General features: G+C 32.4%; 1 protein-coding gene across 1 annotated transcript; it reads right to left on the bottom strand.

Annotated features, from left to right (window-relative positions):
- Positions 1 to 11,254: 11,254 nt before the first annotated feature.
- Positions 11,255 to 13,962, bottom strand: LOC133691905 (cucurbitadienol 11-hydroxylase-like). The gene is made up of 9 exons (XM_062112531.1): positions 13,679 to 13,962; positions 13,216 to 13,546; positions 12,969 to 13,118; positions 12,624 to 12,872; positions 12,425 to 12,514; positions 12,210 to 12,288; positions 12,017 to 12,123; positions 11,754 to 11,881; positions 11,255 to 11,634 (listed from the first exon to the last, which is right to left on the bottom strand). Exons 1-9 carry the CDS (start codon positions 13,876 to 13,878, stop codon positions 11,544 to 11,546), a joined length of 1,425 nt encoding a protein of 474 aa, XP_061968515.1. The 5' UTR covers positions 13,879 to 13,962; the 3' UTR covers positions 11,255 to 11,543.
- Positions 13,963 to 14,907: the final 945 nt, after the last annotated feature.

Below are 14,907 nucleotides of genomic sequence, written 5' to 3'. Positions count from 1 at the left end.
GAGAACATTATTATCTTTGCACAATTTATTAATGGAAAGGAGCTGAGCCGAAGCTTGAGGACAACAAGTAACGTCTTTTAAAGTGAGAATAGAAGAGTGAATTTGAATAGAATTAGTGCCAGTATGTGATATATTCAAACTTGTCCCATTACCTACACCCACAGAATGATCACCGTCATAAGGTTGATTATCTTTGCACAATTTATTAATGGAAAGGAGCTGAGCCGAAGCTTGAGGACAACAAGTAACGTCTTTTAAAGTGAGAATAGAAGAGTGAATTTGAATGGAATTAGTGCCAGTTGTGATATATTCAAACTTGTCCCATTACCTACACCCACAGAATGATCACCGTCATAAGGTTGAAATGTTGCAAGATTGGCAAGATCTGAGGTTACATGAACGTTGGCACCACTATCAGCATACCATTGATGTTGATTGAGGTAAGTGGTATTAGCCTCAGCAACCATAACAGCTAACTCGGTTGGAGGATGACATCCATGAAATGAATAGTTCATCCGATTAAAACAGTCCAGTGCTTGATGTCCATCTCGTTTGCAGATCAGACAGGGAGAAAGAGAATGAGAGGTAGTGGACGTAGCAGTTGATGATGAGGATGGCAGGTGAGGTAATGGTTGCCGAAATTGAGAAAGAGCAGGACTGAAGCTTTTTGATGTCCCAGAAAACCGAATCTTGTTGCTGTTACGAGAGCCTGGTTTTGAACCAGGTTTATGCGAATAGAAAGCATAAGACCCCGTCTCCTGTTGAATAGTTTGACTATGGAATTTTTGCATAAGATCAAAATTCAGCAACTCTGCATGGAAGTCTGAGAATGAAATAGATTTCTCTTTAGCAAGAAGCATATATGTTGTCACAAAGGAATGAAAAGAAGAATTGAGACCAAGGTTGTCAAAAATGTTTTTTTAACACGACACGGAACATACAATATAAACTCGACTCATAAACTCGAATCGTAAAATCGTAAAATCGAAAGTAAAATTTTTTAACTAAAAATCGTAAAAGCGCAAGTAAAATATTTTAACTAAAATTGTAAAATCACAAGTAAAATATTTTAAACAATACAAATATCCAAACATCTTAAAATACATAATTCAAATAAAAGTAAAATAAACAATACAAATATCCAAACATCTTAAAATACATAATTCAAATAAAAATTCATACATGTCCATAGTATTTCAATAACTAAAAGTTAACACACCTAAAACAAACAATCTGTATGTGTGTCATGTAAACTAAACACACCCTCATTGCCTTTGTCTCCCTCATTATTCCTAAAACAGTCATCAAAATCATTACCATCTAAAGGAACATTAGTGCTACTACTAGTACCAGCACCGATATTAGAAACATTAGTGCTACTACTAGTACTAGGACCAACACCAATATTGTCAACAATATTTAACTCCAAGCTCCTTGAATTATCTGGATTGACATCATTCTGAATCTCTAAATCATCTTCAGTTCCATGACACTCTATCCCAACATCATTAAGATTTTCTTCATCATCACTTTCATTTTCTTTACCGTTTTTCCTTCGTGTTGCACTATCATTGACACCAAGCAAATCAAAGTTGGATGAACCATCATGTTTCTCTCCCTCGGTTATCCAATCATTATCAGATGAGAGATGATCAAAAACTTCACCAAAATCATTAGCTTGCTTTTTGACTTGGTTATCATTTAATTTCATATTGCACATTACAAATACCAAGTCATTCATTTTTTTCTGGTGCAAACGATTTCTTCGTTTTGTATGAACCTACGTAAGCAATTCAAATTAATACCATATAAGATTCTTATAAAATATAAAAACATTAAAATTAAAAAGGAAAAAACTTACCATCTCAAATGCACTCCAGTTTCATTCGCATCCAGATGAACTACAAGTCAAGTTTAGAACTCGAATTGTAAATTTTTGTAGCTCTGGACATTCATCCCCATAAGAATCCCACCATTTAGCTGGAGTCTTTTTATCCCTTGTTATCTTGGCAGCCTCAATACCAAACAACCCACTTGCATCCTTGAATGAATCAAGTTGCATGTCAATTTTACACCTTTCACTTGCATCGGGCACCATCCTTTCTAAGCATTGATATAATCCAATTTTAATGTTGGCATTAACTTTAAAATTAGAATTATAATGATAATGAGGATTCAAATAATATGCTGCTGCATGTAAAGGTCTGTGAAGTTGAAGTTCCCATCTTGCATCAATGATATTCCATATAGGCATATAACCATAAAATAAAAATAAGAATATTATCATCAACATTACATGACCTAGCTGGTAAACATTATAATCAACTAATAGTAGTAAATAAATAATTAGCAAGATATATAATCAATACCTTTTTTTCACAGAACCAAAATTCACTTGTATCTTCTCTTTTACTTGATCCATTGCTTCATATATAAAACCCATAGCTGGTTTTCTCATCTGAATCAACTAATCGAAGAACTTTTATCAGAGGATATGCTACCTTAATACATGTAGTAACATCATGCCAAAACTTGTTGTCCAAAACACAACTTCGAATTCGCTTCCCTTCTTCTGTTTTTAAAAACCTACATGACCTCCATTGGATGGAAGTAAACATTGTCATCAACTGTATCTTACAATCACTCAAACATCCAAGAGTTAAGTATGCAGTAGCAAATCTAGTGGCAGCAGGCCTAATCAAATCCTTTTCTTTTGTAAAGTGTCTAAGCATGGAAATGAGAATAGTTCTTGAATATATGTATGAGGTGATTCTCCTCCCATTAGCAATAGTTACTTGATGGACCTCTAGTTTCTTCTCAAAATCTTCCAATATCAAGTCAATGCAATGGGTAGCACATGGTGTCCAAAACAATCTTTTTCTTTTTCCCATCAACAATTGCCCTGCTGCCTTATAATTTGCAGCATTGTCAATGACTACTTGCACCACATTTTCCTCTCCAATCCTCTCCACAATAGCATCCAACATCTCAAATACTTTATCAGCAGTCTTGGATATATTAGAGGTATCTACGAATGATAAAAAAATTGTCCATTTAGGACTATTAACCAAAAAGTTGCAAATAGAACGCCTTTTCTTATCAGTCCATCCATCAGACATTATTGAGCAACCTGTTTTTTTCCATTCTAACTTGTACTCCTCAAGCAAGTTGATCGTATGATCTACTTCTTGCTTCAAATACTTCTCTCTAATATCATGGTAGGATGGAGGCTTAAAACTTGGCCCATGCTTTGCAACCAATTCAAGTGCCTTAACAAATTCAGGGTTTTTCACACAGTTAAATGGAATTGCACTGGTGTAGAAAATCTTGCAATTTGTCGACATGCTTCTTCTCTAAGATCCTTTTTTAGCAGCTAATTGATGGTGGTTTGTGTACTTCCACTCCCACTTGCTACTCTCTTTCCTTTGTCCACTGAGGTAATTTCATTCCCTTCATCATTATCTTCATCTTTTCCAATATATTGGAAAGGCTTTCTTTTCTTCTCAGATGCTTCTTGATTTTTCACCAGAACATTCAAAATTATCTTCTTTACATCTTCTGGTACTTGCTGGCATGGCTCAACATCCTTTCGAGTGCAAGCCAAATGATGCTTGAAACGGTAAATGCCTCCACTAATAATTTTCTGACAAAACTTGCACTGCACTCTTTTTGAATTCTTGTCAACATCTATATCATATTGCCATCCCACGTCAAGTCTGTTGCCATTTGTAGTTTTTTTAGATGCCATGTATCCTACAGTTCAAAACCACTCTTGCTATAATATTGGACATAATTAAGATTATACATTCACACACCACTCATATGGGGAAAATTCAAGCAATCTGAATAGTAGACAATAAAAGTTCAAGTATAAGCATGCCTAGACAAGCCTAAAGGTTATATATCACTAGGTAGATCAGGACAGTGATTAAGAAGTTTCCAAAGCCAACAACTCCATGTATCAAGATCAAGCTAAAAATGGCAGTGAAATGGGTGCACATTTGCATGATTTGGCAGAACAAAGGAATAAAAAAGCTAAATAAGACCAATTGCGTTACTTAAAATGATTGTTCATCATATTTAACTGATTGATATACTGGCAAAAAACTGATTGTTCATCACATTTACTTAAAATGCATAAAGCTTAATGAAATGCCTCAATCACTGAAAAAAAAACTAGTGTAGTAATCATCAACTCGTAGCATCTAGGTTATATCTTGGACACGATTCTGGCAAGGAAATATGAAAGAACAAGTGCAATGCCAAAGCATGCAAATGGTTACACAGTTACACTCTCTGTCACGAAAAAAGAAAAACAGAATACACTCAATACAGTGCAAACCAAATATCACGAAATCAAAGCCTTGCAGGATGATACCATTTGAGAGATGCAGTCCGTATTAAATTGCTATCCAATAATACAAAAAAAGCCTAGATAAATTAAATGCAAAAGGCATTCCAAACAGGTGCATCAATTGCCCTAAAGTTTGCAGGTTTTGGATTTACAAAATACCTGCAATCCTGGAAATTGGAATGCTTCCTTGCTTCCTTGCTTCGCTGAATCTGCAACACCAAAGCAAACAAGATCAAACAGAGCATAGGTGTGAGTGTGAGGTTTCACAGAAGATAAACAGTGAATTTCACAGCATACCCAGATCATTTTTTGTCTCTAATCACCACCATTAGACAGAAAAAAAAAAGCTTAGGATTGAGAATCAATTCTTACCTTCGTCTCGCCAAGAACGCTCCGGATCGGGGGGGAAGTGATTTATGAATTTGCTGGGGAAAGGGGAAAGGGAAAATGGGAAGGGAGTCAGGGTCCTCATGGAGACTGGGAGAGTGTGAGACAGGGAGGGGAGGGGATGATTGGACGAAGTCTGGAGTCAGGGAGTGTGAGACAGAGACGAAGTCACCGGTAAGGTGAGGGTGGTCGCCTGGTCGGGTGGGAATTGGGAAAGAAAAGAGATTGTGAGACAGGGACGAAGTCAAAAAAATTTACATTTCTAATTTTGCATTTGGTCCGGTGACATTTAGGTTAAGTCGTGAAAACATAACGTTTTTAATGTTTTTGGGAGTTGTTACGGTTTTATGCGATTTTAATGATTTTCGAGTTTTGCCTCCGTTTCTACACGTTTTATAGGTTTTAACTCGTAAAATTGTACGATTTTACGAGTTAAAACATATTTTTAACAACCATGATTGAGACCATTGAGAACATAGAGAATTAAATCTGAGTCATCAATTGGTTTCCCAACGACAGATAGTTCATTAGCAAGGGACTTGACTGCATCCAAAAACTGTTGGCACTACATGGAGCCTTGCTGTAAAGATTGTAACTTTCTCTTGATAAGAGAAATACGAGATGTAGAGGGTGTAGCAAAACGTGCACCAAGGGCTTGCCAAACAAGCCAAGAGGTCTTAAGATCATAAATGGTGGAAACCACCGTAGGAGATAGAGAAGATATAATCCAACCAAGAATTGTTTGGTCTTTATACTGCCAAACTACATAACCAGAATTAAGAATGACTTGGTTTTTATGTTCAATGCTAGTAAATTGGGGAGGGCTGGGTTCAGAACCATCACTATTCCTATGAGGCCATAGCTGCGAAATAAAGGAAGTAATTGAACACTCCATGCAAGAAAATTTGTACCATTAAGTTTAATGGAGATAACTTGAGTTGGAAGGTGAAATGCAGCGGAAGAGGAGGAAGACTCTGTAGTGAGAGACATAGGATCAATAGAAGCGTGAGCTAGAGTAAGCTCTGATGCTATAAAAGAATTGAAAGCACCCTGGTTTAACTTACCAAAGATGAATGCATTGTTATTTTTTATATAAGTGAGGTTGTTACAAGAGATAAGAATTACATGATATTCAAATGTAACCAACAATACTAGGACTGTGCCAAGCTGTAAGGCTCTGCATGCAAAGTGCGACAGCAGCGTCTTCACCATGCAGAGTGTAATAGTAGCATATTCAACGTCAAGAACAAAGACTCTGCTGCAGTTTATTTGGAGTGGAGATTATGTGTGATGATATTGATCCTTATCCTTATCATACATCAACAATCTTATTTTAAAATGAATATTTTTTATTTTGAAAAATAAACTTCATTTGTATAAAACCATATATATATATATATATATATATATATATATATATATATATAGAAAAATCAAACATAAACAAAAAAAACAATTCTAAAAAAATTAGAATAAAAAATGGCATGTAAAACTCGTAATCTGAATCATAAAACTAGGACAAACTCATAAAAAAGAAATTGAAGATAATCACAAAATCATTATTTAAAAAAAAACAAATGCAAAACGATAAGATCATACAAAGTTGAATCCCTAATGAATCAAATGTAAAACAAATCATGAAAAATAAAATAAATTATAGAAAAGCATCTAAAAAAATAAGGGTGAAAAAATATTAATTAAAGGGAAAATAAAGATTTGATTTGACCCATGCTCCGTAGTGGGTCATAATTTTTTCTTAAAGAAAAAACCTTGAGTATAAAGACTCTTTTGATATTTGTTTTACGTAATAAAAATTATAAGTATTGAGCACTCCATGCAAGAAAATTTGTACCATCAAGTTTAATGGAGATAACTTGAGCTGGAAGATGAAATGCAACGGAAGAGGAAGAAGACTATGTAGTGAGAGACATAGGATCAATAGAAGCGTGAGCTAGAGTAAGCTTTAATGCTATAAAAGAATTGAAAGCACCCTGGTTCAACTTACCAGAGATGAATGCACTGTTATTCTTTATATAAGTGAGGTTGTTACAAGAGATAAGGGAGATGTCTATGTGTTTGTTACAAGAGATAAGAATTACATGATATTCAAATGTAACCAACAATACTAGGACTGTGCCAAGCTGTAAGGCTCTGCATGCAAAGTGCAACAGCAGCATCTTCACCATGCAGAGTGTAATAGTAGCATCTTCAATGTCAAGAACAAAGACTCTGCTGCAGTTTATTCGGAGTGGAGATTATGTGTGATGATGTTGATCCTTATCCTTATCACACATCAACAATATTATTTTAAAATAAATATTTTTTATTTTGAAAAATAAACTTCATTTGTATAAAACCATATATATATATGAATTAGAATAATATATAGAAAAATCAAACACAAACAAAAAAAGAATTCTAAAAAAAATTATATTAAAAAATGGCATGTAAAACTCGTAATCTAAATCATAAAACTAGGACAAAATCATAGAAAAGAAATTGCAGATAATCACAAAATCAATATTTAAAAAAAAACAAATGCAAAACGATTAGATCATACAAAGCTGAATCCCCAATGAATCAAATGTAAAAAAAAAATCATGAAAAATAAAATAAATTATAGAAAAGCATCTAAAAAAATGAGGGTGAAAAAATATTAATTAAAGGGAAAATAAAGATTTGATTTGACCCATGCTCCATAGTGGGTCATAATTTTTCTTAAAGAAAAAACCTTGAGTACAAAGACTATTTTGATATTTGTTTTACGTAATAAAAAATATAAGTATTGATTACAAAATTTATGCAAACATATAATAATTATCTGTGTAACTAAATAAAAAAAGTCGTTGATAATAACTAAAAGAGAAAGTAAAAAAATCAAGAGATTGATGCAAATCAAGATATTTGATCTTACAAAAGAAAATATTTACATGTTTGTGTCCATTGAACTTATTTATTAAAATCAATAAAAAATAAAAATAAAAACATATATGAAATTGAGTGAATAAAATTAAAAGAAAAAATGACGTGTGACTGAACATATCATAAATATTATTTCAAAATAAAAATAAAAATTACTTTTAGAAAACAAAACTTATCTATATAAAATAAAATAAAAAAATCTGTAAAAGCTAAATACAAAACATTTTTTTTTTAAAAAAATCTTTATCTAAAAAAAACTCGCAAAACTCGTGGTCTAAGGTAATAAGACCAAGACAAACCGATTAAAAAGAAATTGAAGGTAACCGCAAAACCATTTTGTTTTTCAAAAAATAATAATGTAGAATGATAAAATCATAAAAGAAAATGAGAAAAAAAAAAAGAATTCTCAACCATATATTAACACTTAAAACTTGTGACCCATATCATTAAATCGGGAAGCATGACAAATGGAAAAATGGTAAAGCCTAATCCCGAACAAATCAAACACCAAAGGATGTAACCAGGAAAAAAATTAGCCATATAAAAAATATAATTAAAAGAATGAGGGTGAAAATTGAAATAAAAAAAATTTTGAAGGCATCTAAAAAAAATTAAATTTAAGGGTTAAACTGAAAAAAAAAACTTCAACGAAAGGAAAAGAAAATCAAAAGAATGAGATTTAAATTAGAAAAAATAAGACAACATAAAATTTGATTGAAAGATCGAATTGAAAACCAATAAAACTTTACCAAAAAAGCTAAAGGTGGAAATGAGAAACCACAAGAATAAAGACCGGATTGGAAAAAAACAATATATGACAGCTTCTAATTTAAGGACTGAATTGAAAACATACAAAACTTTTCTAAAAGGGCTAGAGATGAAAATAAGCGATAAAAAATATAAAAACTGAAATTGAAACACAAAAAAAGAGAGGACAAACATGTACTTTTTCTAGAAGAAAGAGAAAAGAAGGAAGAAAAAAAAATAACGATCGACGACAAAACATCTATTAACCGCCATCACGCATCACACTAGGAAAAAGAAAATGTAGTGGCGCTTTAAAGAACATGACAGAAGTTCAGGTTTGAACAACCAGTGGCATCATATGTGTACATTAGTATTTTTATTGTAAAATTACTAAAACACCCCCCATTACCCTGGAAATAACAAATAAACCAATGTAAAATGATCAAAATACTCCTAAATGCATAACTGATCTTTTATCTTTTCTAAATGTAAATTCATATTTTTATTGTAGCTTAAAAAGTAAAAAAACTGAAAAGCCCTTGATCAACAACTCAAGTATTTTCTAACCTTTAGGGTAAAAAAGTATTTTTACTATTTGAAAGTTTTTGGAAAGTAAAAAAAACCCTTGGTCAACAAGTTTAAATTTTGTTGCCCTTTAAGATACAATAATATTTTTACTATACAAATAACTTAAAAAGACTAACATACTCCCCTTCAATCTTTTAATGACCAATACGCCTATGATAAAGACCAAAACACCTCCACATCCAAGGCTTTCATTTTTTCAATCAAAGGGTAAAATAGTAATTTTATTGTATATAAAAAGACAAAAATACTCCATCCCCGGCCTTTAAAGTTGCAAAAATCTAATGTGTTGTCTCTTGATTAACAATACACATATAATAAATCTCCAACGTGAATTAAAGTTTTTATTAATTGTTTACCTACTAGATTAATCATTTTTTGTATTATTTATGTACAACTAAGATTTTATAACAAATTTAAATAGATTCTATAATTGTTAACCTAATAAAAAAATCCTTTGTCAACAAGTTTGAATTTTGTTGACTTTTGAGGTACATTAGTATTTTTACTGTACAAATGAACTTAAAAAGAATAACATGCTTCCCTTCAATCTTTTAATGGTCAATGAGCCTATGAAAAAACCAAAACATCTCCACATTTAAGGATTCTATTTTTTCAATTAAATAGCGAAATAATAATTTCATTGTATAAAAAAAGGCAAAAATACTTCATCCTAAGCCTTTAAAGTTGTGAAAATCTATTATGTTGTCTCTTGATCCACAATAAACACATAATAGATTTCCAACGTGAATTAAAGTTTTTGTTAATTGTTGACTTACTAAATTAATCATTTTTGTATTTTTTTTATGTATAGCTAAGATTCTATAACATGTTTAAATAGATTCTATAATTAATAACCTACTATAAAAACTCTTGGTCAACAAGTTTAAATTTTGTTAACCTTTGGGATATAATAGTATTTTTACTGTACAAATAAACTTAAAAAGATTAACATATTTCCCTTCAATCTTTGAATGATCAATGAACCTGTGAAAAAAAATCACCCCACTTCAAAAGCTTCTATTTTTTCAATTAAAGAGTAAAATAGTAATTTCATTGTATATAAAAAAACAAAAATACTTCATCCCAAGCCTTTAAAGTTGCGAAAATCTACTGTTTTGTCTTTTGATTCTTAATACACATTTTCAATGTAGATTAAAGATTTTGTTAATTGTTGAAGTACTAAATTAATCATTTTTGTATTTTTCATTTTTCATGGAAAACTAAGATTCTATAACATGTGTAAAAATCTCCTAAACATGAAATACAACAAATATAAATATTTTATTGCTATCTCAACTTCCATCTCGCATTCTATCTCGTTAGCATGTTAGTGTTAATATATATAGATAGATTAAAACAAATAACATTAAATATTTTAAAATTAACTAACTTGAATTGTTTTTTTTATATATAATAATTAACTAATATTTAATTACAAAGTTAATAATCTTAAATATCTTAAAATTAACTAATCTTAATTATTTTATATTAAGTATATTAAACCTCAATTTATACAGATCTTAATTAAATTATTTATATGTTTTTTGTGGGGTTCAAACAAGCTCTTAGGCTTTTTTTTTAAGAAAAATAATTACAATAAAGAGTATTCTTAGATTGTCTTGTAATATATCTCCATAATCTTAAAAATAAGTAATTGCCAAACGAATAATTAGATTGTCTTGTAATATTTGATTTTTCTAACTATTTATTTATTCTACAGAAATAATAAGTTGGACAAAGCTAAAATTAATCATGGTCTTTATAATTTATGCAAAGTGGTCCCATATTTTCCATTGTCTTTTTTTTTTTAAGCAAGACTTGCCTATAATTCTTATCATTAATCTACTAATTCTTATCATTATCATCTAAAATATTTGCCATGATATGTAAGAAAAACTAGAGAGTTATTCAAGCAAATAATGTGGGCCCATAACCAGCATGCTCATGTTCCGGTGAGTTTGGCATTGTATTTCGAGAGTGTTTTTTAAAAAAATTAAAATTTTTTTTGCTTTAAATAAATATTTTTTTATGATTTTATATCATATTGATGTACTATATCAAAAATAATTTTTTAAAAAATAAAATTATTTTGATGTGTTTTGAAATGAAAAGTACTTTAAAAAATAACTGTTACTACACTCTTAAACACACCAATAGACATCAATCATCTGATATTTTTTATTTTTTGTTTTGTTTTCTGTTTCTTCGTTTTTTTCCCCTGGCGAATCTGAATGTCTAATACAGCAGACTTCAATATCAGTGTAAAAAAAAAGACTCTTTTGATAATTGACATGGATAAACACATGGGAAGGTGTCCATTGATTATTAAAGGAATAAAATAAAACAAAGGACGACCTCTGTATTTAAAAAAAAATAATATTACAAATTGCTGTTGTAACCATTACACTTATTGTCTTGAAACCACCCTACAACTCAATCGCTCCACTGCTGAAGAGATCTGAAACTCCAAACTTTCATAAACCAAACCAGGTAAGGTCTATATATCCTCTTTCCGGTGAGAAAGCACAAAGGAAAGCTTCTTCATTTATGCTCTGGCTGTAAACTTAATATGGATACCATCACCGAATGAAATGATAGGGGTCCGAGAGACGTCTCCTCCCCTGATCTTCGTAAAGCTGGTATTTAAAAATATATATTCAAAGAGTTAATACAACTAATTATGGCATAAAATTACATTTCCCGTATCCAATGTTCAAGTATGGCGACTATTAAGAGAAAAAAAACAAATCTCTACCTGTAATCGGTGACCAGGATATGAAGAAAAGTCGACAAGACCAGCTTGCTGTACTCTGCCCCGGCACATTGTCTCGTGCCGCCACCAAATGGCATGAAATTCTTGGAGATGGTAACTTGGTCAAGTTCCTGTAGAGAATTAAAAAACCAACATGTATCAATAAAAAGCAGCCGTCAAAGAATTAATGGCACGCATATATGATGATGATGACAGTGAATCGAATTTAATCCACCCTAAGGTTTTGTAACAGTAAAATCTCCCACCTGCCAGCGCCATGGATTGAATGTGACTGGATCCTTGAAGGTATCAGGGTTCAACTGAGTAGCAGGGGTAACGAGCATTACTGTCCAACCAGCTGGAACAGTGTATCCTGGAAATTTCGCAGACGATCAATTAAATTGAACAATTTCGAAGAAGTAAACCGTAGAGATTTTAAATCCAGAATTGGTAGTGTACCTTTGACTTGGAAATCTTTCAGTGCCTTTCGGAACAAACCAGGTGGGATGTTGGAAATTCTAAGCGTTTCGTTGACAACCTGTGAATGATTGGTCACATTTCATAAGAACATAAGATTATCTTATTACCGCAAAAAGAGAAAAAAGGAAAAGGGAAAGAGATGTTATTGGAAAGTTGTAATACAAAAGGACATTTTTTAGAATGTGGAGACTAACCATTTGTGTGAAAGTCATTGATCGGTACTCCTCCCATGTGAGGCGGGAGTTCGGATTTTCCCTTCTCTTCACAATTGCCTCATGCTCAGCCTGATCGATTAAATTACACAATTAGCGCGGGACATATGGTGTGAATAGAGTGGTGGCATCTTCAAATTGAAAGCTTAAAATTCGATGCTATTAGGGTATGTATACGTACTCTCAATTCCTCAACTACTCGAGGGTTCTCTGTAAGAAACTTGAATGTAAGAGTTAGGGTGGTTGACATGGATTCAAAGCTGGCAAACAAGATCCCGAACATGAGCTGGGGGATGAAATCCTCCGTCAAGAACTTCTCAGTCTTCATATCATCAATGGCTTGATCAAGAAAATCTCCCCGACGCTTTGATGGGTCGTTGAGCCTCTCCATCAGTGTATTCTTGAGCATTTTCAACATCTTCTCTCGGTCCTGAATCAATAGAAAGTTATGTTACTGAATGGTCATTCCTGAGCAGTGATTACCAAATATGAGCAAATCTCAAGGTTCAGGGACTCCTCTGTTTACCTGCATGCACTTGTGGAACGAAGTTCCAGGAATATTCAAAGGCAAGGAGATGAAACTGTTCAAGATCTTCGTGTAATTCTCACTGAGCTTCTCTTTTGAGTTCTCGGCATCATAACCAAATATTTTGTTTGCAGTAAAATTGAAAACCATCTACAGCAAGAAAAGGCAGGTTAGGGTTGAGAAGACACGTGAGAAAATGTTCATCAATACCAGTGTATCAAGCACTGAAAATAAATAGTGCACTCACGACAGAGATAACTTGTTTGACGTCAACAGGTCCCTGAGAAGCCCACTTTGCCAAGTTGGTGTGAAGCATGTCTTCGATTTTAGGAAGCAATGATTCTTTAAGGCTCTCGACACCAAAGTGGTTCAAAGTTATGCTTCTCAAGTATTTGTGAACTGTACCGATAGCGTTCACCCTGGTTTCACCCTCCAGAGCGAAGAATTTGGCAAAGGAATCCAAATACCATAGCTCAACCAAGGTTCCTTCGTGTTGCAAGATGTACTTGTTCATTTCATAGTCAGTGGACACAATGATAGGCCTTCCAACCAAGCTGGTTTTAAAGATCGGTCCATACCTGAAACAGGGAGATTAATATGAATTTGTTAGTAGGGAATAAAGCAGGCAAGTATATATGATTTAATTATGAAATAAGATGCTCTGTTTTTCTTTTTTTTTTCCTCGCAAACTATGGTAGCCAGCATATTACTTTTGCATCCTTTTCTTGACGAATGGATGAAGGTCCAGAGATTTTCCAGGAATGATGAACTGGAGAGTTTCTCCAATGAGGGGCCAGCCCATGGAACCTGGAGGGAGAACTCCTTCAATTTTTGGGCTTCTCCATTTGAAAATCATATGAGTATAGTATATCACCACCAAGGCTACAACAACCAATCCAATTGCCCACATCTTGCTAAGTTTTTAGCTTGATTCTTCTCTTTCTGTAGTTAATTGATGTAGGAAACTGAAGTAAAGAGTTGAGTGGAGAGAATGAACAAGGAGGAGCCTTAAATACAACCCAAGTCATAAGCTACGACCAATTCAAAACTGTTGTACTATGACTTCTTTTTCTTTTTCTTTTTTCTTTTTTAAAAAGGAGGAAATAGAATAGAAGTAGGAGTTGTGCTTTATTTGTTTTTATTAGAAAATAATGTTATAAGCATATAACATTAGAAAAAGAAAGAGTGTGGTGACATATAGCCGCCTCTCTCTCTTTCTCATCATTTGTCATTTCAGAGACTACGTTCTTCCCCCGCCATTTGAGTTGACTCCAAATGTGTTTGATAAGTGGAGTGTTTCCCCCCTTTTCTTTTTGCTTATTCTCCGGTCATCCTTTTTTGTTTTTTATTTTTCGTACAAGCAATCAATTAAATTTAATATAATACTTATGTGCCTTATTTAATGTTACTTTAATATGAAACTTATAAATTTAATCATTAAAAAATTATTGTATAGTTATGATAAGGATGTTGTGTTAAATGTGAGCATAGAATCAATATTTTGTGAATCGGATTGAAAAGTACCATAAAATAATAGTCCTTGCCTTTTGTTTTTAGTTTTTCTCAATTGAAACTGGTTTCCTTTGTTTTGTGAAGCTTGGGACAAGCACAATGGTTTTTTTTTTTTAACAGGAATCTTAGAATAACATTATCAGAAATTTGGTGAATACAAAAAGAATTACCGATGAAATTTTTTCATTAGTATAGTGCGGTGAATTTTACTAACAGAATTTTTCATCGTTATATCCTTCAGTAAGCACTGATAGAAATATTTTGTCGGTATATACTGAAAGAATTACAGTGGAAAAGAAAAAAAATAAAAAAAGATAGAAAAATACAATGATGTGTAACATTTACCGTGGCTTAACCGACAGAATAAACCCAAGGGTAAAGTTCATCTCTAAATATACTGACGAAAATATTCCCTCGGCATATACCG

Source organism: Populus nigra, chromosome 1 (assembly GCF_951802175.1).
Source record: "Populus nigra chromosome 1, ddPopNigr1.1, whole genome shotgun sequence".
Taxonomy (NCBI): Eukaryota; Viridiplantae; Streptophyta; class Magnoliopsida; order Malpighiales; family Salicaceae; genus Populus; species Populus nigra.
The sequence above is the reverse complement of the archived record's forward strand: the minus strand, read 5'-3'. Positions and strand labels throughout refer to the sequence as shown.